General features: G+C 65.9%; 3 protein-coding genes across 16 annotated transcripts in view; 1 reads left to right on the plus strand and 2 right to left on the minus strand.

The window, feature by feature from the left end:
- Positions 1-1,988: 1,988 nt before the first annotated feature.
- On the plus strand, positions 1,989-7,480 carry CHRNE (cholinergic receptor nicotinic epsilon subunit). The gene is made up of 12 exons (XM_086685733.1): positions 1,989-2,869; positions 3,086-3,228; positions 3,311-3,355; positions 3,459-3,568; positions 3,654-3,809; positions 3,928-4,028; positions 4,372-4,569; positions 4,646-4,760; positions 5,991-6,105; positions 6,206-6,392; positions 6,493-6,599; positions 6,685-7,480. Exons 1-12 carry the CDS (start codon positions 2,824-2,826, stop codon positions 6,832-6,834), a joined length of 1,473 nt encoding a protein of 490 aa, XP_086541859.1. The 5' UTR covers positions 1,989-2,823; the 3' UTR covers positions 6,835-7,480.
- On the minus strand, positions 4,471-6,117 carry CE1H17orf107 (chromosome E1 C17orf107 homolog). Its single transcript, XM_086685734.1, has 4 exons — positions 5,800-6,117; positions 5,509-5,700; positions 5,127-5,405; positions 4,471-5,012 (listed from the first exon to the last, which is right to left on the minus strand). Exons 1-4 carry the CDS (start codon positions 5,863-5,865, stop codon positions 4,884-4,886), a joined length of 666 nt encoding a protein of 221 aa, XP_086541860.1. The 5' UTR covers positions 5,866-6,117; the 3' UTR covers positions 4,471-4,883.
- Positions 7,481-7,483: 3 nt separating the features above from the next.
- MINK1 (misshapen like kinase 1) overlaps positions 7,484-25,329 on the minus strand; it is a 43,407-nt gene continuing 25,561 nt past the window's right edge. Inside the window, exons 2-34 of one of the 14 annotated variants that reach the window (XM_086685723.1) lie at positions 23,385-23,450; positions 21,913-21,969; positions 21,706-21,831; positions 19,939-20,049; positions 19,480-19,570; positions 18,945-19,075; positions 18,664-18,718; positions 18,481-18,559; positions 17,917-18,092; positions 17,496-17,565; positions 16,952-17,177; positions 15,142-15,255; positions 14,605-14,691; positions 14,173-14,391; positions 13,832-14,005; positions 13,277-13,477; positions 12,759-12,844; positions 12,493-12,645; positions 12,232-12,341; positions 11,943-12,031; positions 11,719-11,742; positions 11,473-11,633; positions 11,151-11,295; positions 10,931-11,068; positions 10,669-10,777; positions 10,135-10,302; positions 9,887-10,030; positions 9,578-9,712; positions 9,321-9,421; positions 9,099-9,248; positions 8,857-9,016; positions 8,632-8,771; positions 7,484-8,328 (exon numbers count right to left, since the gene is read on the minus strand). In XM_086685723.1, coding sequence (XP_086541849.1) covers positions 8,245-8,328; positions 8,632-8,771; positions 8,857-9,016; positions 9,099-9,248; positions 9,321-9,421; positions 9,578-9,712; positions 9,887-10,030; positions 10,135-10,302; positions 10,669-10,777; positions 10,931-11,068; positions 11,151-11,295; positions 11,473-11,633; positions 11,719-11,742; positions 11,943-12,031; positions 12,232-12,341; positions 12,493-12,645; positions 12,759-12,844; positions 13,277-13,477; positions 13,832-14,005; positions 14,173-14,391; positions 14,605-14,691; positions 15,142-15,255; positions 16,952-17,177; positions 17,496-17,565; positions 17,917-18,092; positions 18,481-18,559; positions 18,664-18,718; positions 18,945-19,075; positions 19,480-19,570; positions 19,939-20,049; positions 21,706-21,831; positions 21,913-21,969; positions 23,385-23,450 — 4,080 coding nt within the window. In that variant the 3' untranslated portion in view covers positions 7,484-8,244. Of the gene's footprint in view, positions 8,329-8,631; positions 8,772-8,856; positions 9,017-9,098; positions 9,249-9,320; positions 9,422-9,577; positions 9,713-9,886; positions 10,045-10,134; positions 10,303-10,668; positions 10,778-10,930; positions 11,069-11,150; positions 11,296-11,472; positions 11,634-11,718; positions 11,743-11,942; positions 12,032-12,231; positions 12,342-12,492; positions 12,646-12,758; positions 12,845-13,276; positions 13,538-13,831; positions 14,006-14,172; positions 14,392-14,604; positions 14,692-15,141; positions 15,256-16,951; positions 17,178-17,495; positions 17,566-17,916; positions 18,093-18,480; positions 18,560-18,663; positions 18,719-18,944; positions 19,076-19,479; positions 19,571-19,938; positions 20,050-21,705; positions 21,832-21,912; positions 21,970-23,384; positions 23,451-25,329 lie in introns of those variants that run through there. The other 13 variants (XM_086685720.1, XM_086685721.1, XM_086685718.1 and 10 more) reach the window with 13 other exon arrangements.

Raw genomic sequence — 25,329 nt, forward strand, 5'->3', positions numbered from 1 at the left:
GGGCACACAAGTGCTTACTATTGCTTTCTTACCTGTACACGTTTTCTGTCTACACGTGTAGGGAAGATATACTTTATGATCTGAACAAAAGGTGCTTATTACGGGGCGGGGCGGGGGGCAGTACCTACCCTCAGAGTTTAGGTTGACTTGACTTGACCTCGATGCCGTTAATTTGCTCCTGTCCTTCAGACCTTCCGTTCCCACTCTGCAGGTTCCTGCTTTATGCTTTTCCAGTTTTCTGTATTCCACCATCTCCTGGACTCCTTACTACTTGGTTCTCAACACCACCAACCCGTGAACCTATCCCAATAATGTCCCCCCGGGACCCGGAGAGCAGGAAACTGCCTTCTTCTATGAGCAAAGAAATGGTTCGGACCTAGGCGAGAACGGAATTAGAATCACCGAAGCTCGTTTTGATGAAGGACGCGCTGTGTGCCAAGCTGCCCGCGAGGTCTGGGGACAGCGGGGACCCTGCGTCTCTACAGTCCGGCCGGGGGCTTCCCTGCTTGTCGATGCTGGTCAGTGGATGGCGGGTGCTGCCGCCGGGCTATCTGGGGACAGGTTTCCGTGTCTGCGGCGGGGAAGACGTAGGATCGGTGTAATAGATTTGAAAAGCACGGATTACGGTCTTGCTGTCAGAAGGGTTTTCTGGGTCTTGTGTTAGGGGGCATTTCTGTTTTCTTTCTACTAGTTGATTCCTTTTTTTAATGCCATTTTTAAGTCAAGAAAGGGGGGGGAGTCTCGTCTCTGCTTGATTCTGTATCCGAGGCGCAGTCTCTCTCTCCACGTGGAGACCACGCTGCCCCCCTCCCCACCCCGCACCGAAGCGTCCTCTCCTGTGGCCCCCACGGCAGAGGGCGCCGGCTTCCTGACATTCTCCGGGAAGGGCTTCCTTTGGCCTGGCTTGGGCTGGGTGTCCTCCCCCGGATCCATCCACCCTGGCCGGAGGGCGGGCGTCTCTAAGCACCTGGCAGACCCTCTGGGGACACCGGGCCGCTCCCTCGGCCTCACGGCGCTAGGCAGAGGGCAGCGGGAATGAGGACTGAACGGGCTGCATCCGTAGAGTGCGGCCAAGAGGTGGGTCTGGGGCCGAGACCTGGTGGAAGGACCCGCGAGACAGCCACGACCGCACCACCGAGGGGCTCACGGAGAGAACGTGAGCGGCGGCTCAGGAGCCAGAGGAGCACAGAGCGGAGCAGCAGCAGGAGACTTGGGTCATCCGAGCTGCAGGTGGGGCCGATGCTCGGAGTGCAGGGCAGCCGAGCGACACGGCGCCCGTGACTCTTGCTTTTTACCCTTGGGCCCGTTCGGGGTCACCAGCTGCGGCTCTCCCGCCTTGAGGCCACGGTTTATTCACGCCTAGAATCGGGGCGGCCGGCCCAGAGCAGGGGACCCGTTAATGCCCGAAGACGTCTCTGCTTTATCAGAACCCTCGGCCCAGGCCCGAGCGGCAGCGCAGATCTGAGCCCACACGCCGCTCGGCCACCCGCAGGGGGGGCTGGACACGCCGGACGGCAAGGAACGCGTCAGTGGCGGAAGCGGGATGCGTGGGAAACGGCCCAGCTGCGCGGACCCTCACAGGTAGAGGGAGGGGACCCCCAAACGACGGCCGTGCACGTGTTCTGCGAACACAGGTGCTCGCGGTCAGGAAAGCCGATCGACGGGTCCCGTGTGTTACTGCCATTACACCTGTGTGACCGCGGACCCGACGGAGTCCTGTTTCGCACCTATGGGGACCGCTTTCCCGCACCGCTGTGAGGAAGCGGTAGGTAAGACACGGCACCCCCACTCCCTGAGGAAACACCAAGAGCTCCTCAAAAAGTCTCTGGCACCCTCCCGAAGCAGGGTTCTTTGGGGGTGGGATCTGAGAACACGAATTGTGAGCGAGCACCTCAGGTGACAGGCCGGTCCAAGGAGACTTTAGGACAAACACTCTAAGAATCCGTAAAGTGTCTGGGGGGCGGGGTGGGGGGGGGCACCCGGGTGGCTCAGTGGGTTAAGTATCCGACTTCAGCCCAGGCTCAGGTCATGATCTCCCCGTTCGTCAGTTCCGGCCCCGCGTCCGGCTGTGTTGACAGCTCGGAGCCCGGAGCCTGCATCGGATTCTGTGTCTCCTTCTCTCCCTGTCCCTCCCCTGTCTGTGCTCTCTGTCTCTCTCTCAAAAAAACTAAACATTAAAAAAAAGTCTGCCCCTCCCCCGCCCCAAGACCACATGTATCACCACCTGCGGCCACGAGGTGGCAGCAGGGAGAACCAGCGCCCAGAGAGGAGCCGCGGGCGGGGCCGGCCCACCTGGGACCGAGGTTTACTGCTGAGTAATCCCCCGTGGCCGCCTGCCTCGTTACCCTATCTTTGTGCAGACTCTGCCAAACCGCAGGCAGAAACTGCATTGGCGTGACCCTCGCTGGGCCGTGTAGGTGGTGACAAGGTGTGTGTTCCACGCTAGTGACAGGAGGCCACGGATGTCACCTGCACAGGCAACTTACTCCAGGGACACGTGCGGGGTATTACCCCGCCCCCCCACCGCCGGGCTTGTGGTCCCAGGTGCTTCTAAAGGACCCCCACCTGCACCGGGCTTCTTGAGTCACGAGGATCGGGTCCGCGGCCCTCGAGCTGGACGCTCACCAGGCAGAGGATGCTGGGATGGGGCAGCTGCCTCTGGAAACGGCCAAGTCCTCTCTGGCTGCAGGAGCAGCAGCGGCAGCGGGGGGTGGGGTGGGGAGGATTAGGTGACAGTCCCCTACCCAGCCCGGAACTAACACCTCCCCTTACTCCCTCTCCCAACCTCAACGCTCAGAATAACCCCGAGGACCGGACGGCGGGATGGCGGGGGCTGTGCTGGGTGCCCTGCTCCTCCTGGAGCTCCTCGGTAAGGACAGGGGTGGGACACACGCACGGGACAATGACACAGGGCATAGGACAAAGACAAGGGGCCGAGAAGGAGGCTGAGGCCCGAAACTTGGTCCCCAGGCTCGGTATGTGGTTCGGGAGGCGGGGAGATCACAGAGCCTCAGAGACAGACGCAGAGGCAAAGGAGGCCCCCAGCCCCGTCCCCGCGGTGAGCCCAGGTAGACCCCATCCCCAGGTGGAGGTGACGGCAAGAACGAAGAGCTACGTCTGTACCACCATCTTTTCGACAACTATGACCCAGAACGCCGGCCGGTGAAGGAGCCTGAAGACACTGTCACCGTCACCCTCAAGGTCACCCTGACCAACCTGATCTCACTAGTAAGATACTTCCGCCTGAAACCCCAAATTCTGTGTGTGACCCTGGGGCCCCGCCCCGACCACCCCGATCCCCCACCTGCAGAACGAGAAAGAGGAGACCCTCACCACCAGCGTCTGGATTGGAATCGTGAGTCCGACGTGGGGAGCAGGGTGAGGTCTGGTGCGGGGACCCCTCTCCCCCAAGCCCCCGTGGGGCCCCGGGGCGCACGTGTTTCCATCCCACCCCTCAGGACTGGCAGGATTACAGACTCAACTTCAGTAAGGACGACTTCGGGGGCATAGAAACCTTGCGGGTCCCTTCGGAGCTCGTGTGGCTGCCTGAGATCGTGCTGGAAAACAAGTGAGCGCTGGGCCAGGGCAGCGGAGGCCGGGAGGGTGAGGGGGTCGCGGCCGCGCGCAAACGCCGCGTTTCCCGGAGTCCACAGCATCGACGGCCAGTTCGGCGTGGCCTACGACGCCAACGTGCTGGTCTACGAGGGCGGCTACCTGAGCTGGCTGCCCCCGGCCATCTACCGCAGCAGCTGCGCCGTGGAGGTCACCTACTTCCCCTTCGACTGGCAGAACTGCTCGCTCGTCTTCCGGTGGGGCCACATGCTCAGAGGCGGGGGCGGTTGCGGGGCGGCGAGACGGGGGTGGGGGTGGGGATGGGGGCAGCCCGGGTCCCAGCAGCCCGGGTCTGTGCCGGCCCTGGCCCCGCAGCTCGCAGACGTACAACGCCCGAGAGGTGGAGTTCGTCTTCGCCGTGGATGAGGAGGGCGAGACCATCAGCAACATCGACATCGACACCGAGGCGTACACTGGTGAGGCCCCCTTCTGCTCCGAAAACCCGCCTCTAGTCGGGGCCCAGACAGGGGACACTCACCGAGGGGGGCTGCCCCGGGCCACCGACACTGGGCCTTGGCTTTGGCAGCCGGGCTCGACCTTGACCCCCCTCCCGAAACCACCCTCGACAGTGAGCCCGGCATGACTTCCTTGGCCTGCGTCTGTCCATGCACCTGCACCGGGCGGGCCCGTCTAGCCCGAACCGCCTTCGCCTGTCGCCCACAGCGCCACCCAGACCACTAGGGGCGGGCCGGCCGCAACGGCTCCCTCTGCCCAGAAACCGGGGGCCCACGAGGGCTGACCGCGCCTCCCACCCCGCAGAGAACGGCGAGTGGGCCATCGATTTCTGCCCCGGACTGATCCATCACCACGGGGGCTCCGCGGACGACCCGGGGGGCATTGACGTCGTCTACACGCTCATCATCCGCCGGAAGCCACTCTTCTACACAATCAACATCATCGTGCCCTGCGTGCTCATCTCGGGCCTGGTGCTGCTCGCCTACTTCCTGCCGGCGCAGGGTAAGGGGCCGCCGGGACCCCAACCCCGGCCTCGCCGCTGGGAGCGGGACCCGCTCTCACCGGCCTCTCCCTCCAGCCGGCGGCCAGAAGTGCACCGTGTCCATCAACGTCCTGCTGGCGCAGACCGTCTTCTTGTTCCTGATCGCCCAGAAAACCCCCGAGACGTCGCTGAGCGTGCCGATGCTGGGCAGGTGAAGGCAGAGGGCCGCGGAGGAGCCCACGCGTGCGCGGGGCCAGCGTGTGGGGGCGGGGCCGGGGGCGCGGCCAAGGGCACGCGAAACCGGGAGCTGCTCTGGGTCGGTCCCATCTGGGCTTTATTGGAAGGCGGGGCGGGGCTGCGGCGGCGGCGGCGGCGGGTTCTCTGATCCCCCGTTCTCCGCGCTCTCTGATCCCCCGTTCTCCGCGCTGCCACTGGATGCCACCTGGAGGTCTCCAGAGTATCTCTGTCGGGGGCGGGTCGGCTCAGTGCCTCCCACCCCAGCCCCACCGCCTCCAGCCCCCAACTCCTCCCCCCCCTCCCCCCCCCCTCCCCCCCCCTCCCGCCATCCAGAACTCACCTGTTCCCCGGGGGTCCCCAGGCCCAGCTGACGTCGCCACTGCTGCAGGAGGGAGGCGGACCCCTGCAGGCCCCGCCCGCACAGGCACAGCCACGCCCCCTGCAGTGCGAGCCGGGCGCTAGTGCCCGCAGCTGCCCCCGCGTGCCGCGCCCCCCGGACCGCGGCCCGGGCCACCCGGGCCAGCGCTCCGCCCGGATCCCCGGCGCCCCGGGCTGGGCCCGAGCTGCCGGCGCGGCCGTCCAGCCGCCGCACCTCCTGCTGCAGCCACAGGGCGGAGATCTGCCGTTGAGGGGGTGGGGGGGAAGGAGGGTGTAGGAGTTGGTGGGGACGCAGGGGTCCCTGTCCCCCTTTCCCGCCCTTCCGCAGCCCCCCCGCGCCCCACCTCGAACAAGGTGGCGCCGAAGCTCACGACGCTGGCCGCGGCTTCTCTCAGCACCAGCCCCAGGGTGGGCTTCGGGGCATGCGGCCGCTGCGACTCCAGGGACTCGAGCTCCCTGAACCTCTGCTCCAGAAATTCATGGGCCGCGGCCACAGCGAGTTCCAGGGAGGACGGGAGCGGGGGCTGCAGGGCCACCTGGAGGAGGAGCAGGGGCAGCGGGGCCGTCGGGTCACGGGGTGGGGGCACCGGAGACCTCCCAAGGCCTCGGGCTGCCAGCCTTGGGCGCAGTCTCACCTCCGTGGAGCTGTGGAAGTGGTAGACCCACAGCAGGGTCTCCAGGGAGCTGGGGGTCCCCTGCATGGCCGGCGGCGGCGGAAGGAGGGCCACCGGGGCACGCGTCCGGTCCCGCCGCCGGAGAGGGTCGTTTGTGAGGTCACAGGCCGGGCCGCGGGCCGCAGTGGGGTCACGCGCGGCGGGCTCCGCAGGTACCTCATCTTCGTCATGGTGGTCGCCACGATCATCGTCATGAATTGCGTCATCGTGCTCAACTTGTCACTGCGGACGCCCACCACGCACGCCGCGTCTCCGCGGCTGCGCCACGTAAGCGCGGGGCGGGGTGGGCGGGCCGGGTGGGCGGGGCGCGTGGCTCCGGCGGGGGGCGGGGCCGCGAGCTCGCCCCGCCCCCCCCCCCCGCCGCCAGGTCCTGCTGGAGCTGCTGCCTCGCCTCCTGGGCTCCCGTGCGCCGCCCGAGCCCCCCCGGGCCGCCTCGCCGCCCCGGCGCGCGTCGTCGGTGGGCCTGCTGCTCCGCGCCGAGGAGCTGATACTGAAAAAGCCGCGGAGCGAGCTCGTGTTTGAGGGGCAGAGGCACCGGCATGGGCCCCGGACCGGTGAGCGGGGAGGACTCCGGGCGGGTCGGCGCGGGCGCCCGCGGCGGGGCGGGCTTCCCAGTGACCACCACCCCCCTCCCCGCCCGGGCGTCCCCACCAGCCGCCCTCTGCCAGAGCCTGGGCGCCGCCGCCCCCGAGGTCCGCTGCTGCGTGGACGCCGTGAACTTCGTGGCCGAGAGCACGCGAGACCAGGAGGCCTCCGGCGAGGTGCGGCAGGCACGGGAGGGCGGGGCGGGTGCTGGCTCGGGGGAGGCCCCTTCCCGGCCCCAGCCGGTGCCTGCTCCCTCCCCAGGAGGTGTCCGACTGGGTGCGCATGGGGAAGGCCCTCGACCACGTCTGCTTCTGGGCCGCCCTGGTGCTCTTCGGCGTGGGGTCCAGCCTCATCTTTCTGGGGGGCTACTTCAATCAAGTGCCCGAGCTGCCCTACCCGCCGTGTATGTAGACGGCTCTTCCACCGCCTCCGGGAGGAAACCGGGAGTGAAAAAACCAAGTTGCGGTCGCTGCCGTAGTGGGACTCTTTCCCAATGCCGATAATAAACCCGGGCCTTTCCGTCTCCAGAGGAGTCGTGTGCGCACACGCGTGGGTCTGGCCACCGGGCAGGGGGCAGAAGCAGAGGGCAGACGGTTCAGGCAGGCCCTTGGGTGCCAGTCCGGAAACGGCTGCCCGCCCCTCCGCTCAGCCTTGCTGACCTCCCGGCTCTTCTGAGGCCCTCGTCCCGCGTTACCCTCCAGCCCTGTGAGCTTCTGAGCGCTCTTTATCCCTTGATTAACCAAAGCGAAGACGCTCCTTGGCAGGACTTGACGGAAGCCCGGCCCTTCCCTGTTGGAGTGGGCAGGGGCCACAGGCTCTCAGCAAAGGTTTCCACCCCCCACCCCCCCGCCACAGGGTAAGGCCGAGGGTGCCCTGGGGCACCCTCAGTCACTTCTGATTTACCCAGCACGGCCCCCCTGACCGCTTCCACCAAAACCCACTCATGCAGCTTCTGCGCCGCCCCGTCTGCCCCCTCTCCCCCACCTCTGCTGACTCATCCCGGCTGGGGTCCAGGACCGGGAGAGAAAACGGAAATAAAAGGGGGCCCGAGATGGTGGGAGCTGGTTGAATTGTCTTTATTAACAAACGGAATATCCAAGGCCACTACATTGAGGGGGGGCGGGGCTACTTGCTGCTCACACTATATACAGAGGCAAGCAAGGGGGTGCAGAGGGGGTGAGAGCTCCCTGCTCCCTCCCGCCACCAGGGAAGGACAGAGGCTAGAAAGAAATGGGGTCGGAAAGGGGGAAATGTTTTGGCTGGCGGGGTCCCCCCTCCATTCCCTGGGGTTTGGGGGGAGGGGAATCATTAAAGTGCTTTCAGAAAATGAGGAAATGGTCCCTGCCCCTGGAGTGGCTGGTGACCCCCCCCCTAAAACCTAGGGCCCAGCGACCCCCCCCAGGGTCTGGTACATTCAAGGGGGGAGCCGGCTCCCCTGACGTGCAAATGAAGGGGCCCAGGGCCCTGCCCAGTCAGCAGCAGTGGGGGACCGGGCCTGAGCCCCCCCCCCCCCAGCGCTCTCCTCTGAGATGGAGAAAAGGGGGGTGGGGCCAGGCCCACTCAATTCCTGGTGAGGGGAAGCTGTGCCTCTCCCCAGAAGCTGGGACAGGCACAGGTTTTGGGGGAGAACCTATCGGGGGGAAAGAGGATGGTCACGTGATCACAAAAGCATCAGGGGTCAGAGGTCACGTTCCCAGCAGGCTCCAGTGAATCAAACCAGTAAAAAGCAAAAGCCCAGGGAGGGGAAAGAAGGGCGGCCTGGGGAGTCTGGCTGTGGTGGGGAGAGCTGGGTCCACTGGGGCAGCCCCAGCCCGGGCCCCGTCACCAGTTCATGATGCAGTTCCGATTCAGGGTCATGAAGTAAACCTGGCTGCTGCCCCCGGAGCGGACAGAGGCAAAGAACACCTGGGTGGGGTAGGAAGGGGGGGGGGGTGTGTCTCAGCCAGGAGACAGAGCCAGAGAGAAGCTGCTGCGAGTAGCCTCTCAGAGAGCCCCGCGCCCTCCCCTCGAAAGGCAGAGGTGCTTGGTGATGGGGGCGGGGAGGGGGGGCAGCCGCAGGCCTCCTGGGTGTCCAGGGCGCTCTCAGGGATGGAGGGCGAGGAAGGGCGGGCTGTGACGCAGGCTATGCCCCCTGGACCCCGTCTCACGAAGATCCCCCAGCCCCCCCCCCCCCCCGGCTCCGGAGCCGGAGGGCAAAGGGCCTCCCACCTTGTCGTTCCGCTCACACAGGAACTTAAGCCTCTGGGCTCGTTTGTGCATGAAGACGCCGTCCAGGTGGCCCGTCTCCACGGAGCGGATCTCAATGGCTTTCTCGCCCCAGCCCATGATCTGGTTGGAGCAGATGTAGGCTGGGGGAGAAGGGGGTCGGGCGGCAGTGAGTGGGCCACGGCCCGCCGCCCACCCCGGGGCAGCCTGGGGGCGGGGCCCACTCACCCACAGAGGTGGGCATCTCTCCCCACTGCAGCACCACGTCCTTGATGATGCGCCCGTACGTGTTCACGTACACGCCCTCGTCCTCGTAGCACAGGAGCATCTCCATGCCGTCCGTGTTGGGGAGGAAGATGATGGCGTGGGGCGTGATCTGGCTCTGGATCTGGGGACGAGAGCATGCGTTGCACGCGTGTCCAGAGCCCGGGGTGGCGGTCGCGCTCCTCCCGAAGCCCCGCCAAACTTACATGCACGGGGATGTAGATGTCGTAGCTGTTCCCCGAGTCGACATCCACAGCGTGGAAACCGGCACTGGAGCCGTAGATGACCTTGAGCCGCTGACCCTCCTCCACGGTCAGGTCGACCAGCAGAGGGCGGTGAGGGAGGTCGGCAAAGGACTGTGGAGGAGAGAAGGGCTCAGGGATGCGGCCAGGGTGCTGGGCCGGCGGAGGGGCTGCAGTGGGGACTACCTTGAAGGCCATGAACTTGTGGTAGGGCTTGGGGGCCCAGGCATACACCTCCACGGAGCTCTTCAGGGCGATGACCAGGAACTTAATGCGCTCGTATTTCACTGGGGGCAGGGAAGAGGAGTCCCACGGGTCGGTCACCAGACCCCAAACCCAGTCGCCCAGCCTCTGGCTTCGAGGCTCAGCCACTAAGCTCAGGGCCCCCTTTCCGTCTTCTCGTAAAGCAACGCGCCCTGGCCACCGCGTTGAGCCCTCCTCACCCACGCGGTAGTGCCCGCAGCCCTCCATGTCGCCCACAGTGGTCCAGCCCTGCTTCTTCTCCACTTCCGGATCGTTGTGCAGAATCTTGTTCCGGAGCCAGGACAGGTAATACACCCGCAGTTTGTTCCTTTTCCCTGAAGGGAGGACACACACCCCGTCACCCGTCACCCGAGGTCCAGCATCCACCTCTGCGCCATCCTTCCCCTGCTCCCCCCCCCCCCCCCCCCCCACGGGCTGAGCAACCGCGGCCCCGCCTCCGGGCCCTCCTCCCAGGCTGCGGGGCCCTCCCCCCGCCCCCCTCCCCACACCTGAGATGGTGATGAGCAGGTTGAGCCCCTCTAGCACGTCCATTTGCTGGAAGCGCCGCCGCCCGATGAGCCCGTACACCTTGCCCTGCCCGCTTCGGTCCAGCAGCATCAGACCGTTCTCGGTGCCCACCAGCAGGTTGACGCCTGCAACGGGAACCCTTGGGCAGATGAGAGGCAGCCAGGCCCTCACCCGACCGGGAGCCCCGGGGTGCGCCGGACCCCTCTTTTCCTTCCCGGCCCTGGCTTACCCCAAAGGGCCGCACAGAGGATCTCGGAATTGAATCGCTTCTTGTATTTCCGGATCTCGGGGGTCTCGCTGTGGGCCCGGGTGTTGGTGGGGTTCACGTTGACCACGGAGCCTTTCCGCACGTCGTACTGGAGCTGATCAAGCCGACCGCCCTCTCCCCCGACCAGGGCTGCCGGGAAGAGGAGAAAGGGGAGGGGAGGAGGGCTGTAGCCCCCTCCCCTGTCCCTCCTGAACCCAGCCCTACATCTGGTGGAGGCCCCTGCGAACGAACGAACGAACGAACGCTCAGCAGGAAAGGGGAGGGAGGAGAAGGAGCAAATGGCCTCAAACAATCCGTATCCGGTCAGGTGCCGGGGCCACTCTGAGCATTTTTCCTCGCGGCTCTAAGGGGCCTTAGGCGCCCTTGCTGCCTCTGTGCCAGGGTAGGGGCGTCGGGCCAAAGCGGAGGCCACCACTGCCTCCTAAAGCTGTGCCATCAGAGGCCCACCTGTGCCCTTCACCAGGCCTCGTGGCAAGTCTGTCCTCCTGTCCTCACCTGTGATGGGGATGGTATCCCCACTGCCTCCGGGCTGGTAGATCCCTAGGTCCACAAACATCGTGAACGAGCTCTTGCCAGGGGCCTTTACCAGCCCACGAGACTGGTACTGTGGGGGTGGGGCAGCAGTCAGGCAAACACCGGACACGCGGCCCCTGGGCCCCCCAGCCCCGCCCCCAGGTTGCCGAGCTCCGCCCCACCCCCTGCAGTGGCCCCCAGCGCCCCTACCCACTGCCCCCTGGGTCTGCATCCGCCCACTTACGTCGCTGCCTCCCTCCTTGGATGGGGGGCTTTGACCTTTGCCGCTCTCGGTGGGCGAGTGGCTGGGCTGGACCACATCGGGCAGGTTTGTGTAGCCGTTGCTGTCCGCGTGCAGCAGGCCGCGCTCCTCCTCAGGAGTCTGCAGGGACAGAGGGAAGGGAGCCAGTGCCCGGCTGAGGACGGGGGAGAGCAGGTGGCGGGAAGGAGGGGGGCCCACTCACGCGCTGGACCACCATGGTGCCGCCCCCATAGGGGGTCTGGGTCCCCGCGATCTCCTCCACGTCATGGACCACCATGGTGCTGATGCTGTCTGTGTCTCCGTCGCTGCCATAGGAGAAAGAACGGCCATCAGTCCCCAGGTCCTGCCTGCCACGGGGTGGAGACAGAGGGGGACCGGCGGGTGCTTCGCACCGGCTCCTGGTGGACATGGCAGTGGGAGGCCGATGGGGACCCCGGAGCAGACCCCGTTGTCTAGATCAGCAGTGACGGCCAGGGTCCCCTAGGAAAAGGAGAACCCTGCCCTCCCCCAGAGCGCCCCCATACCGGGCCCCAGGGGTATCTCTGCTCCCCTCTGATGGCTCGCCATTGCTTTCTTCCTCGTCCTCGCTGCTTTCCACCTCCTCGCTGGAAGACGAGTAGTCCATGGCCTTCTTGGGAGGCCGCGGGGCCTCGTCCAGGGCCCGCTCCTTCAGGAGCACGAAGTCCTGCAGAGGGTGCCGCGTGAGGAGGGGGGGGGGGTTACAGGGGGTGCCAGAGGGGAGGGGCTCCCGAGCAGGCCTTCTCACTAACCTCGCCGATGGCACGCTTATAGCTCTGGGAGGGGCGGCGGGGGGAGAAGGACAGCCAGGAGGAAGCAGGAGAGAGGTGAAGAAAGGTCAGTAGCTGAGAAGTGCAGCCCGCAGCCCCTTGGCACGAGGGTTAAGGAAGGCCCCACCCCAGCACCTGGCTCCTGGGGGCTCCCGAGGCTCCCAGCCCCCACCCAGGAGACGTCAGGGCCGCAGCTGCGGACTTACTGCGGGCCGGCCCGGCCGGGAGCGGTGGTCATCAGGCTTGGCTTTGTTCCCAGGGGAGAGCACTGGGGAGCTATCCAGCTTGGAGGAGGCTGCGTGGGGCAGAGCGGGAGAAGGAAGGTCACGGACACCTGGTCATTCGGGGCGGACCCCAGAGCTCAGCCAGGCTCCACATCCAGCCGGGCCCAGCCTGGCGCCCAAGGGTGTCCTGCCTAAAGTTGCCAAAGGCAGGATCCCTATGACAAGACTGGGTCCCGGCCCCCGGAGGAGGCTGCCCAGGCTGGCGCCATACCTCCCACGCGGTTCCGCTCTAGCGAGCCAGCCTGGGGCAGGTGCCCGTGCGAGGGGAGGGCACCTTCCGAGCGTTCCCAGCCAGGGTCGCTCCTCCTGAGGTCGGGGTTACTGTGGGGAAGGCAGAGACAGGTCAGGAAGATAGGTGTCCCCCTGAGCGCTGAGCTGCACAGCAGAGGGAGCCACCACCGGGGGGGGGGGGAAGCAGATGGCAGGAGCGAGGGCAGGAGTGAGTTGGGGAGGGGACAGACAACTCCATTACCTACAGGCGTTGGGCGGACCAGGGGGCTGAGCGGGGGGCCCCGGAGGCTTGGGGGAGCCCCGCTCGGCCCGCCTTTGCAGATAGATTTGCCAGGCGGAGTTGCTGCGAGGTCTGTGGAGGGAGCACAGGGGGGCCGGGGGCGGGGCGGGGGCGCTGAGGTGACGGGGTGGGGGCCTGCCCGCCCCGAGGCAGGTAACCTGGTAGACTCCCCTCTGCACAGCCCGCCCCACGCCCCGGGCCACCACGCGACTGCCCCCGGGTGCTACCTGGCACGGACGGCCTGAGCCGGCCGGGCCCCTCCGGCCCCACTGGTGTTAAGGGCAGTGGCGATGGACGAGGTCCTCTGAGGCACCTGAGGAGGGCAGGGCGGGGCGGGGAGGGGGTCAGTGTGCTCGGTGCCAGCGCCGGGCCAGAAGCTCCTCAAGCGTGCGGCCTCATTTAGGCCCCCGATGGGTACACTCCCCGCTTCGCACGGACAGGCAAACTGAGGCTAGGGGAGCTGAGGACTTTGTCCACAGTCATGGAGCGGGGACTCCACCCCAGGAAACCAGCCCCTAGAGCTCCCCTGGCACCCTGGGCATTCTCCCCTCCTCTCAATCATCCCTGGGGGCAGGGACACAGCCCCGGGCGGGCCTCCCGCCCTCCCGCCAGCAGTGGCAGCCAGCAGTGGCAGCCAGCCCTCCTCCTCCCTTCCAGCCCTGAGTGCCTCTCCATCTCGCCCGCTCCCCACCACTCGCCACCCTTTCCCTCCCAGGCTGTTTGTCTCCCGCGGCCCCACCCGTACCTTGGGTGGGGTCTCAGTGTCCGGCCGGACCCAGGATGGGGGGTTCGGGCTGGGGCCGGGCCCTTCCGAGGTGGGATCTGAATTCTGGCGGATGACCGCTCCTCGGGTGCCGGGCGCGGCAGTGGGTGTGGGGACGGCAGGGTCGGGCTCGTGGGAGGCCGGGAAGGCAGCCAGGTTTCGGGTGGGCTGGTCCTGCAGGGACTGGGATCGGGGTACGGGCGCTGCATATGGCTTCAGTGGGACCCGGTGTGCCACCAGGCTCTGCAGGGAAAGACCAGGGAGGGTGGGCTGCCCGCTCTGAGGCACATCCCCACCTGGGAGGGGGGGGGGGGTGCCTGGGCCGGGAGGAAGGAGCAAGGAAAGCCTCGGGCTTCCGAGCGTCCACCGCAGGAGACGTGCTCCTGAAGGCCGAGAACAGCCAGGACGGGGCCCGCAGCGCCCCCACGGTCCCTGGCTGAGGGTGCGCGCGCGCTCGCGTGCAGACACATACACGTGACAGAGCTGTGCGGAGCGAGGCTCCTGCGTGTGTCATCGCGGGAACGGGGACAGACTCACCTTGTGCGGTCCCTCCTGGGGCTCCACCGGCCTCTGCATAGGAGGAGTTTGGGAAAGGGGGCCCGCAGGCCCGGGGGAGGCCTGGGGAACGGGGGTCTCAGGCCCTGCGCCGCCGGGCTTGGTTTTGGCCAGGGGAGAGTTCTGCTGCTTATTCATCCTCGTTCTCTCTTCCACCTGCGGTGGGAAAGGGCTTGCGTCCCCCCCTTCTCAAACCACAGGTACCCCCCCCCCCCCGCCCGCCCGCCCGCCCCCAGACCCCACCCGCGCCAGGCGCCCCGTTCCCCTTTCCGGTGCCCGCCGCGTGCAAGGTCTCGGTCTCGGCGGTCGGGGGCCACGGGTACCTCGCGCGCCCAGGCGGGCTTGTCCGCGGGACCGACGCCCCGGCCGTAGTGATACAGCGGCTTCCGGTCTGTGGGCGGGGCCTGCTGCTGCTGCTGCTTCTGCAGCTGCTGCTGCTGCTGCTGCTGCTGCAGGGACTTGAGGTAGGCGTGCTCCTGCTGCAGCTGCCTCTGCAGGCGCTCGGACTGCCGCTGCTCCTCCAGCTGCTTCCGCTTGTACTCCTGGGCCCAAGGGTAGGGACGGCGGCTCAGCGCGGGGCGGCCCCACGAGGGCGCGGGCGAGCCCTTGCCCTCCTCCGGCCGCTCCGGGGGGGAACGGGCGTCTTTCCCCCCGGGAGCCTGGCGGGGTCCCCTCCCCGGAAGCGCCGCCGCCCCCGCTCCGGCTCGGGAGCTTTGAGTCCGCATCTTCCCCGAGGAAGCCGGGGACCCCGTTACCAGCAGCAGGGCCTGTTCCTGGAGCAGCTGTTGCTGAAGGATCTCGAGCTGTCGCTGCTCCTCCTCTAGCCTGTGACGAATATATTCCTGGGGGGGACGGGGTGGGAGGGCAAAGGGCAGGGGGGAGAGGAGGAAAAGGCAAGGGGGTGGGGGGCGGCGGCGGCGGCGTGGGAAGGCGGGATCGGTGGGGTGAGGATGAAGAGGAAAGCGGGGAGAATCAGAGAGAGGACAGACGGGGTTGGGGGGAGGCAATGAGGAGGAGGCGGGCGTGCAGGGCCCCGCGAGCGGCGGTGCAGGGGTGAGGCCGCGAGGATGGGGCGAAGAGATGGGGAATGAAGGCACAGAGACAGGAAGAGGGCAGGGAGCCGGGGTGCGGGTCGAAGGGTGGGAGAAAACAGAGAGAGAGAGTGAAGCTGGAAAAGATAGGGGGAATCTGGGGGGTCGGGAAAGAAGCGGAGAGGTGTCGGGTGCAGGGAGGCAGGCGGCGGGCGCAGGGGGAGGCGAGGGAGGGCCGGGTGTTTGCGGCGGGCGCTGTACCTGCTCGCGCTCCGCCTGCCGCCGCTCCTCCTCCCGCCGCAGCGCCTGCATGTCCTCCAGCCGCCGCTCCTCCTTCTCCTGCAGCTTCCGCTGCTCCCGCTCCCGCCGCTGTTGCTGTGAGGGGGGAAGGGGTGGTCTGCGGGTCTGCCCCCGAACTCGGCAGGGCCCGAAGGGGGATCGGGTCCCCCGCCGGAGCGGAGACGCCCACTGGACGGCGCGGGCAGAACCTGCCCCTCGGGACACTGGTGGTGAAAGGCGGCGGCCCCCGCCTGCTTCCGCAAGCCCGCCGGCCCCAGAGCCCCGGGGGGGGGGGGGGGGGGGGGGCGGGTTCGGCTCAGGAAAAACCGCTGGGCGAGGCGGCCGCGCCGGGGACGTGCAGGCTGTGCGTGCCTGCTGCCCACGGTGGGCCACCTAGGAGGACACCTGTCAGCTCCTCCCGCAAGCAAGCGGGCGACGGCGCAGTGACGGCCGCTGGCCACAAGAGGGCGGCAGGCGCGCACAGGCGCGGCGGCGTCCAGGCCCGGCCGCCCCAACCGGAGCGGAGCGCGGCCCCGAGGAGCAGCTCCGGGGACACTCTAGCCCTCCGCTGCCGCCAGCAGCCTTTACCGCTCCGGGAATCTGTGCGCGGCGCCAGGCTTTCCCACAGGGTGTCCTTGGTTCGGGGGAAGCAGGGGCCGCTTCGGGAAGTCGGACCCGGAGCGTGGGATGCTTCCGTCTATACCATCACTTAGATGATTTTTGTGTGAAGTCTGGCTCTCCGTACACTTTAACACCATGGAACGTTTCAGCCCAAATCCCATCATTTAGGCAATTTTTTTTTTAATTTTTTTTTAACGTTTATTTATTTTTTTGGGACAGAGAGAGACAGAGCATGAACGGGGGAGGGGCAGAGAGAGAGGGAGACACAGAATCAGAAACAGGCTCCAGGCTCTGAGCCATCAGCCCAGAGCCCGACGCGGGGCTCGAAGTCACGGACCGCGAGATCGTGACCTGGCTGAAGTCGGACGCTTAACCGACTGCGCCACCCAGGCGCCCCTAGGCAATTTTTAAACCAACCTAGACCTCCTTCCTCACCATGACCCTCCTGCAGAGGAAATACATTTGAGCACAGATGTATACAAATACATGCTTTTTAAATTGGTGAGAAGAAAACCCTGCATCTATCTAAAAGGAAGCTTACTGGGGCACCTGGGTGGCTCAGTCGGTTAAGAGTCTGACTCTTGTTTCAGCTCCGGTCATGATCTCACGGTGTGTGAGTTCGAGCCCTGCATCGGGGCTCTGTGCTGACAGCTCGGAGCCTGCTTGGGATTCTCTCTCTCCCTCTCTCTCCCTCCCCTCCCCCACTCTCTGTCTCTAAAATAAATAAATAAAACTTAAAAAAAACTAAAAGGAAGATTATTGATGAAAAGGTATCCCCCCTCCCTCCCCATCCACCTCCAATGAATGGATGGGCTATTTTCCAGCAAATCTCAGCCCCAAAACCAAAAGTAAAAGGAGGGTCTCTACAGGGAGCTTCCTGCTCAGGGAGCACAGCTGCTTGTGGGCCAGATGCCTGGGGCGCTGCAGTGCGCAGACACTGGGGGGGACCTCGGGGCGGGGGGCGGGGGGGGGGGGGAACGGGCCGCAGCACAAGGACAGACATCCTGAGAGGCTGGCTCCTGGGGGCCGCTGACGCCACCCACACAGGGCCGGCCGGGCCTCTGACCCCGCACGGCGCCTTCCCGCAGGGACCTGCAGGCCAGGGGCTGGGCCGCGAGGGGAACCAGTTCCGGGGCGGGGCTAGAAGGGCGAGCCCGGTGCGCAGCCCCACCTCCTCCACGCGCCGCCGCTCCTCCTTCTGCTCCTCGATGCGCCGCTGGCGCTGGTGCAGGAGATGCTTGATGTGCGCCTCGGGGTCCCGCTGCTGCTGCTGCTGCTGCTGCTGCTGCTGCTGCTGCTGCTGCTGCTTCAGAGCCTCCGAGTTGCTCTTATTCTCCTGCTGGAGCCGGAGAAACTCCCGGCGCAGGGTGGACTCCCCGGGCACGTTCATGATGGAGCTGGGGGGGCAGGGCAGCCCGGCCGGCACTGGGGTCAGAGCCCGGCCACCGCTCTTGTCCCCGTGGGAGTCTCCGGCCACGGCCAGGGGATGGGACGCGTGCCCACCTGCCTGCCCACGGGGGCCCTGCCGCCCGGATCCCCAGCCTGCGGCCCCCAGTCGACCCCCGCCCCAACCTCCCGCTCACTCCCTCCGCCCATTCATTCCACACTCAGGGGTGTCCCACGGCCTCTGCCTCTCTGGCCCACCACCCCACACCAAGGGTCCCCACGCCGGGGGCGCTGCTGCCCTGGGACGGGGGTGGGGGGTGGTGGCCCACCTCGGCTCCCCCTCCTCTCCATGGCTGTCGTCTTCCTCCTCGCTGCCACTGTACTCATACTCCGTCTCCTCTGCAGGGGGAGGTCACCGCTGTTTCTTTAGCCAGCGTCCCAGATCCCACCCAGGTCTAGGGAAACCTTCGATGGGGATGACCAACACCCGCCGGGTGGAGCTTGGGCCCAGACCCCGCCGGGGGCGGGACGCGGCAGACCGCACACGCGCACTTACGCACGCGCTTCTGCAAGGATGTAAAAGGGTGGCCCTCCCTGGGAAGGTTGCCTGGGGTCAGCAGTCGAAGAAGAAAAACCCCACTGGGACTGGAAGTTTGGGAAGGCGGTCTCCGCGGGAAGGAGGAGCCAGGTGGGGGTGCGTCCTGAGACCCGAGACCCAACGCCTGGTGCCTCTCGCGCTCGCCCACTGACCCTTCTCGCCTCGCTTCTTGCGGGAGCGGTCGATGTGGTCCTTGAGCTGGATGCGGACCTGGCGCTCTGTGGGCTGGTCACGGATGAAGGGGAACTTGAGCAGCTGTTCCGTGGGTGGGCGGCTCAGGTAGGTTTTGATGAGACACGTGTCGATGAAGTCGATGAACTTCTTAGACCTGGAAATGAAGGGTGCTCACACTGGGAGGGCCCTCTTGGCAGGGGGAGATCACAAGCAGAAGAGGGAAATCCCTCATCCAAAAGCCCCCTCGACTTCTCCTGTCTTATCCATGTCCCGACCCTGGGCCCTGGCCCTGCCCCTCTGTGGTGCACACCCACACCTGGACACAGGGGATAAGGTGGCAGGGGACACAGGGGGACACGGTGGGTAAGGCTAGTGGAGGATGCAAAGGGCAAGGCTAGCAGAGGACACAGGGTAAGGCAGCAGGGGACGCAGGGGTAAGGCTAGTTGGGGATTCTGGGGGTAAGGAGGTGCTGGGTGGAGGTGGTGGTGGGGCTTTGTCCAGAGGCCCTCCTTCCCTGACACGCAAACCCCCAGAGACCTACCATTTCTTGGACTTGAGTCTGGGGGGTGGGTTCCGTGGGATGAGGAAGAGGGCTCGCATGGGGTGCATGTCACACAGAGCTGGCACACGGGAGGAACACCATCAGTCCCTCACGCAGCCATGCCAAGAGCTGGAAGGAGCCCTTCCTGCCACCCCTCCCTGCGCGCCCAGACGCCACACTTACGGGGGGCTCCCTCTGCCATCTCGATGGCTGTGATTCCTAGAGACCAGATGTCACTCTACAGAGGGACAGAAGAAGGGACAGGAGCATGTTCCAGACAAGCCTCTTCAGGGCCACGTCTGGGTCCCCACCCCTTCCCCAGGCCAGTCTCCAGCCTGCCCACCCCTCACCACCCACATACCATTACAGCTCGTGTTGTCACCCTGACCGACTTTCGGTCTCCCTGCCACCCCCTCTCGCTTCCTGCCCTTGGCAGTCTCCGTGCACCCCACTCTGCTCTGTACCCTGTAATCGTAGGTGGCATCAGGGTTCTCGTCACAGGCGATGACCTCCGGGGCCATCCAGTAGGGGGTCCCGATGAAAGTGTTCCGCCTGCCCACAGTACGGTCCAGCTGGGCACTCACCCCAAAATCCACTGGGAAGACATGGAGGGCGGGGTCACGACGGAGGGCCATGCCTGCTCCCCTTGCCCTGGGCCGTGCGCGCCCCAGGGCACCCAGACGTTCTCTGGCCCTTCCGCCCCATCAACGTCTCGTCTTGAAGAGCCTGACCTAATCTCCGTGTTGTGGCAAGACACCCACGTGAAAAGGCCAAGGGACAGGCAGGAGGGGCTGGGATCCCCCGTCTCCCTGGGAGACCTATACAGCACCTGTGACATATGGGTGGCGGGGCCTCTTGGGGGAGATGAGGAAGGGCAGGAGAGAGACTCCCAGCCTGCAGGTGGTTAGACCTGAGCCATCAGAGGAACTAGAGGGGCCTCCCCTTCTGTCCTGGAGGTCTGTCCCGGGGCCCCATTCACCTCAGGAGGGAGCGACCTACCCAGCTTGACCTCGGCGTTCTCTGTCAGCAGCACGTTCTGCCCCTTGATGTCTCGATGGATCACCTTGTGGGCGTGGAGATGGGCTAGGCCCTGGGGCGGGACAGTGGGGAGGTGAGCCTCGGTGCTGGAGGACGCGTACGAGAGCCAAGGAGCGGGGCAGGCACCAGCATGCACAGGGCCGGGTGGAAGGCGCAGCCCCCGCCACCCCGGAGCCCAAGCGCAGGCTGGGTTTTCACGGGGAGCATCCTCCGAGTGGTGGCCCCCGAGAGTCCCCGGCAGCCGCGGGGCCACCGGCAAAGGGGCAGGCTTGTCCCCCCGGCCGCCTGAGATCACGCCAAAGCTGGGGCCCTGTCCATCCCTGTCCCCCTCGGCCACCGCTGCTCGGAAAGGATGCCACTGCGGGGCCTCCCGTGCAGGGAAGGCCCGGGTGTGGGCAGAAGTGCCAGCTGGGGCCTCACCCGGAGGATCTCCCGGCAGATGTAGGCGATACAGTCCTCCTTCAGGGCGTTCCCTTTTGTGTTCTTCACCAGGTCTGTCACGGAGCCAGCGCCGCAGAACTCCATCACCAGCTACGGCCCAGGAGCGCCGGAGGGAAAAGCATCGGTCAGGCAAGGCGTCCCCCTGCCGGCCTCCCGGGGGGAGGACCCCAGGGCCCCAGCCGATGTGAGCCGCAGAGCAGGGGTATGAGACTGCTCACAGAGGCCACAGGCTCCCCGAGGTTAGGAGAGGAAAAGGCAACACCAGGGGAAAGACAGGCCGGGCAGGGCGGAGGGAGACAGGCTGGGTCCCAAGTAGGAGCCCAAGGAACCGGGGACACGACACACAAAGTGACACGCACGTGCGTGTTTTCCTTGAGGAGCGCCCAATGTTTGCACCAGGCCCCCGCTGGGACCCATAAGCCCCAAACTAGAACTCCCTGGCGTGGAGGTTGGCAACCTTGGCCATGGAGCTGATAATTTACATTTTTAAATGGTTAAAAAAAAAAAATCGTAAAAGGAAGCATACAAAATTCAAAGTTTAGCATCCTAAATAAAGGCTTCTGGGAATACAGCGACATTCCTGTTCCCATTCGTTTATGCACTGCCTGTGGCTGCTTTCCCAGTTCAGCGGCCAGGCTGAGTGGCTGCGACAGAGACTGTATGATGCGCAGAGCCCCAAACATCTACTCTCCGGCCCTTCACAGAAAGTCGGCCACAGCCTGACCCAGGGGCAAGCAAGGGGCTAAGGACCAGCGATTCTTCCGGTCCGCCAGAGACGAAGCAGTGCGGGGGGGTCCGCCAGAGAGCTGCAGGGGGAAACCTGGTGAGACTCCAGCACAGAGGCGGGGGCCAAATCGGTCCCCTGGGGCCTCGGACGCCTGTTCAAGTGCTTCCCTGCACGTTTTCCAAAAGCCACGTGCAGCGCAGAAGGAGGCTGGTCGGACAGATACGCGTGCAAGTGCGAGAAAGGTCACTTGCGTGCCTAGCGCCCGGGCCTGGGCCTCGCCCTCTACCAAGCTCAGGGGAGCGGGCTGGGAGGGGGAAGGACGGCGTCCATCACGCCCGGAAGGGAGCGCCCAGCCCAGCGCCCCCAGTCCTCCGTGACGTCACAGGAAGCGTTGCTCACCTCGCTCTGTGTGCACAGTCTGTGTGAGTGTCTCTAAAAAAGACTAAGTGCCTTGGAAGCAGGGACCGTGACCCGCGTCTCTCCGTGCAGGGTACACAGAAGGTGCTCCATAAGTACTTGTCTGGCAACTGGTGGGAGGGGGGACCTAGCACCAGCTTTAAGCTCCCCACGGCCGCCACCAGGCTCCCTGGCGCTCTCCCCTAGGGGCCGGGCTGGGCAGCAGAAAGGGTGAGGCCGGGAAGAGGCCCGGGCTGGGGAGGGCAACGACTCTCAGGGATGTTCTGGGCCAGGAGGGAACACGGGGGAGGCCCAAAGGGGCCTCAGCAAGCTCCGGGTGGATTAATCACCCAGGAGGGCCTGTGCACTGCCAGGAGGGCCTGAACTGCTGGAAGCACAGGCGTCTGGGGCTGCTGCTCTCGCGGGGGGGCGGGGTACCAGGGCAGGACGGACGGGCGCACCTGCTCTCCCAGCCCCTGCTTGTCGCCACCTAGTAAAAGCACGTGCTGCACACAGGGCGCGGTGCCGGTCAGGACAGAAGTGTGGGCAAACCCCAGGACGCTGCCCCCCAGACACGCAGTGGACGAGAGGCGGCAACAGGCGAGGCACCACGCGCATCTCACCCAGAGCTGGTCGTCGTTTCCGGGGGGGCTCTTCTTTATGAAGGCCCCGTAGTAGGTGGCAATGTTGCGGTGGTGAGAGTACTTCTTTAGCATGTTGATCTCCTGCTTGATCTCCTCCTCCTCGTCCTGTAAGCGGGAGGGGGTCAGCCCGTGAGCCCCCAGCCCTTCCCCGCGCCCCCACTCTCCCTGGGCCCCCGCCGCCCCTACCTCCGTGACGTCCATGACCTTGATGGCAGCCAGCTGCCCAGTCTTGACGTGCCGACCCTGCGGGACAGAGAGCCAGGAGTGGAGGGTGTGGGTCTACATCCAGGGAGGGCTGGATTCTGGGGGAGGCCACACCTGTTGGCTGTTTTCCGTCTTAGGCAGTGTCCCTGTGGTACCGGACCCCTTCACTTATGGGTCGGCCACAGGGGCAGACAGGGCTCCAAGGACAAGAAGCGCTACGCTGGGTAGAGGTCCAGGGTCTCCCGCCTGCAACAGCTGAGGGAGGACAGTGGGATTCACCTATGCTTTGCTGTGGCCTCCCCGGCGTGGATTTGCCACGGTCTGAAGGATAGAGCAGTGAGTCAGAGATCCTCCCCTCCCTGGGAGGGGGCTGGAGGGGGCTGAACGAGGGCTCTGCCTCTCTGGCAGCTTCTATGCAGGACAAAAGCACCTGGTTTCCCACCCCACCCCCTCTGCCCAGGAAGCCTTCCCCAGAATGTCCCCTACTCTGGTTTTAGTAGTACTGACAGGGAAGAATAAAGACAGAGCTGAGATTGGAGGGAATCTCGGGGAAACAGAGAAGACTGGCTGACGTGCGTCGATGCGCCATCACCAGTGCAAGTGGGAAAGTAACTTCTAGAGCGCGTCCCTGCCATTCCCCCTCCCCCAGCCTTCTGACGTTCCTAGCAGAAGCCTTGGACGGGAAGGTCCAAGCCCTCCCAGGGAAGGGCAGGGTCGGGGGAGGCAGCCCCTCGTGGGGACGGACATGGGCATGGCCAGCCCGTGGATTATCTTTATCCTCAGCAGTCGTTTGAGACCCCAAGCCCAGAGAGGCAACGACCAGGCAAGAGATGGGTGAACCGGGGATGCCTTTTCCCCAAAGCTTACAGGGTGGTCCCCGTGACCCCTGCGACCCGGGGACGTGTGAACGGGCTCAGCTCCGTGGCGGGGCCTGTGCCCTCGGGGCCTCCAGCTCTGGGGCAGCACCCTCCCTGGACTCATCTGCCGGGCGGGCAGTCCCCCCCTCCAAGGGTGCCGCCAGGCTAACGCTACAGGCAGCCGGTGGGGAGATGCTACTTTGTGTGGGGGAGAGGGGTGGCGGCTTCGGGAGCTCAGGCACACCACTTCCGCCCAGGAGGCCCCGGAGCTCCACCAACTGCAAGGCTGGGTCTCCCTGCGGCCTTGGGAGCAGCCAACCTACAGCCTCGCTGAGTCCCCAGGGGAGCGCCGCGGCCCGCGTCCCTGTCCACACCCACCCGGTACCAGGCCTGCTCCCGCAGCACCCAGCACGTCTGCGCTCGCCACACAGGCCAGTGAAAACAGCCCCCCTCGTGGGCTTCCCTCCCCCATCATTGTTACCCTCTCTCCCCGCGCCCCCTCCCCCCCACCCAGATCCCCAGACCCATGGTCCACTTCTGTCACCCTCCCAAAAGGGCCCCGTGGACAACGGGCACCCTCCCACACGTGAGTCTCACCTTGTACACCTGCCCGTAAGTTCCATTGCCCACAACCTCCACCAGTTCAAAGATTCCAGCGGGGTCCTGCAGGGAGGGGGACGAGAGGGGGAGAAGGAGGAAGCGTCAGGGCCTCAGAACAGGACTATGAGCCAGAGCGGGGAAGAGGGATCCAGTGGGAAGAGGGCACCCTGGTATACTACGAAGGGCCTCAGGGGAACCCCGATGGCCAGCTGCGCTTTTCCTGGGCTGGTTCAGAGTTCACGTTCTAGAGGAAAAGTCAGAAGAAGGTGAGAGAAAATGGACGTTGGGGACCAGGTGGCTTTCCAGACGTGCTCCTGACTTCACGCTCAGTGACACGCTGAGTCTGTGGCCTCACGTGCGAAGCGGGGGCGCCCGAGGACGCGCCCCCAGAGCTGGGGTCAGTTTGAAGTGAGGCGACGCCCATAAAAAGCCTGAGCCCCTGCCTGGCACGGAGCACGTGTGCAGTGGGAGTTAATCGGCACTGTTATTTCATTTTGTAGAAGCAGGGACGGGGAAAGCCAGCGGGGGGCTGGCTTCAAGAGCCTCCCTCCTGGGTCCCTGTCCCTCTTCTTCCCGGTCCTGAGACCCAGGGCTTCCGGGCCGGGGCTGGGGGCACTCTCGGGGAGAGCAGGTGACAGCGAGAGGGCCTCCGGGAGGGGCGGTGGGGACGCGGCACTCTCAGTCCCCGCTTTCCGGAGCCAGCGGTGCCAGGAGAGGCACGGGGCTCAGACAAAGCCTCCGCAGAGGCTCACGGCCCGCGGGACCGCAGCTGCTGGCGGCCGCCCGCACCCCCCCCCCCCCCCCCCCCGGCGGGACTCGATTCGGAGCGGGAGGCTGGGCGCGCCAGCCCGAGGGGCCCCACCCGTGGGGAGGACGTCCCGAGAAGAGCCGGGCCGGGGCCTCTGTGCCGACAACCTGAAAAGGATACGACCCGAAACCCCTTTCGCCCCGACTCTGAAAACCAAGCTAGGATTTCTGGAAAACCAAACGCAAGAGCCCCTCACCCTGGGTCCACTGCCATCAGCAGGGAGACACAAGACCGAGGCCTCCGCAGAGCATCCACACTGACCTCCCTGGTCACAGCGTGCGCCACCGTGTCCCGGAGCCGGAAGAAAGGGAAGCGGCGAGCGCAGCGCGGGGCCGACGGCCCATCCCGACCGCTCGGGTCGTCCGCGGGGCAGGGCTGCCCCTCCTCTCGGGGCCGCGCTGACCGGCCCGGGATGTCGTGGCTCTGTGTGGCCGAAACCAAAACCACACCAACAAGGCAACCTTGACCGGGTCTCAAACAAACAGCGGGCCCACAGGAGACGGACAAGCTGTCACCGTGGGGGGACCAGCACCAGGTCTGTCTGAACCGAGACGTGCGAGGAGACCGGGCCCTGTTCTCTCGAGCGCCCGCAGCTCCACGCTCGGGGAGGGGGCCCCGCAGCCCCCAGGACGGGCTCACCCGCGCTGGCACCTCCGACCTCTGCCTGTGGGCAGGTCCCCGCTTCCGACACGGATGGAGACAGCAAGAGGGGTGCTCCTCAGCCAATGGGAAGCACGATGCCCCCACGAGTCCGACCACTGCACCACGAGCACCTCAAACCGGCACAGACAGATCTCATCTCGGACCCCGACCCGCCTCCTCCTCACGTGTGTGGGAGACACAGGGGTATGAAAGCCATCCTTGAGGTCAGACACAGTGTCCGGGTTTGCAGTTCCAAGCCCGTTTCCTGACCCACAAACCAGGACGGCCGCACCTGCTGGCAAGGGTCGTTCCGAGAATCAGGTCGAGACCAGGCATGTGACACGCAGTCACGGTGCCCGACAGCTTGCACGGAACATGCTCGGGAGGCTGTCCCTTCTCCGCCTGTCAACAGCGGCACCGTTTTCCACACTGGTCACCCTGTCCTTCCTCCCCTCCTCTCAGTCCCGCCCCGGCCCCGGGCTCCTGCCTCCC

Source organism: Puma concolor, chromosome E1 (assembly GCF_028749965.1).
Source record: "Puma concolor isolate L17-30 chromosome E1, mPumCon1.1.hap2, whole genome shotgun sequence".
Classification (NCBI taxonomy): Eukaryota; Metazoa; Chordata; class Mammalia; order Carnivora; family Felidae; genus Puma; species Puma concolor.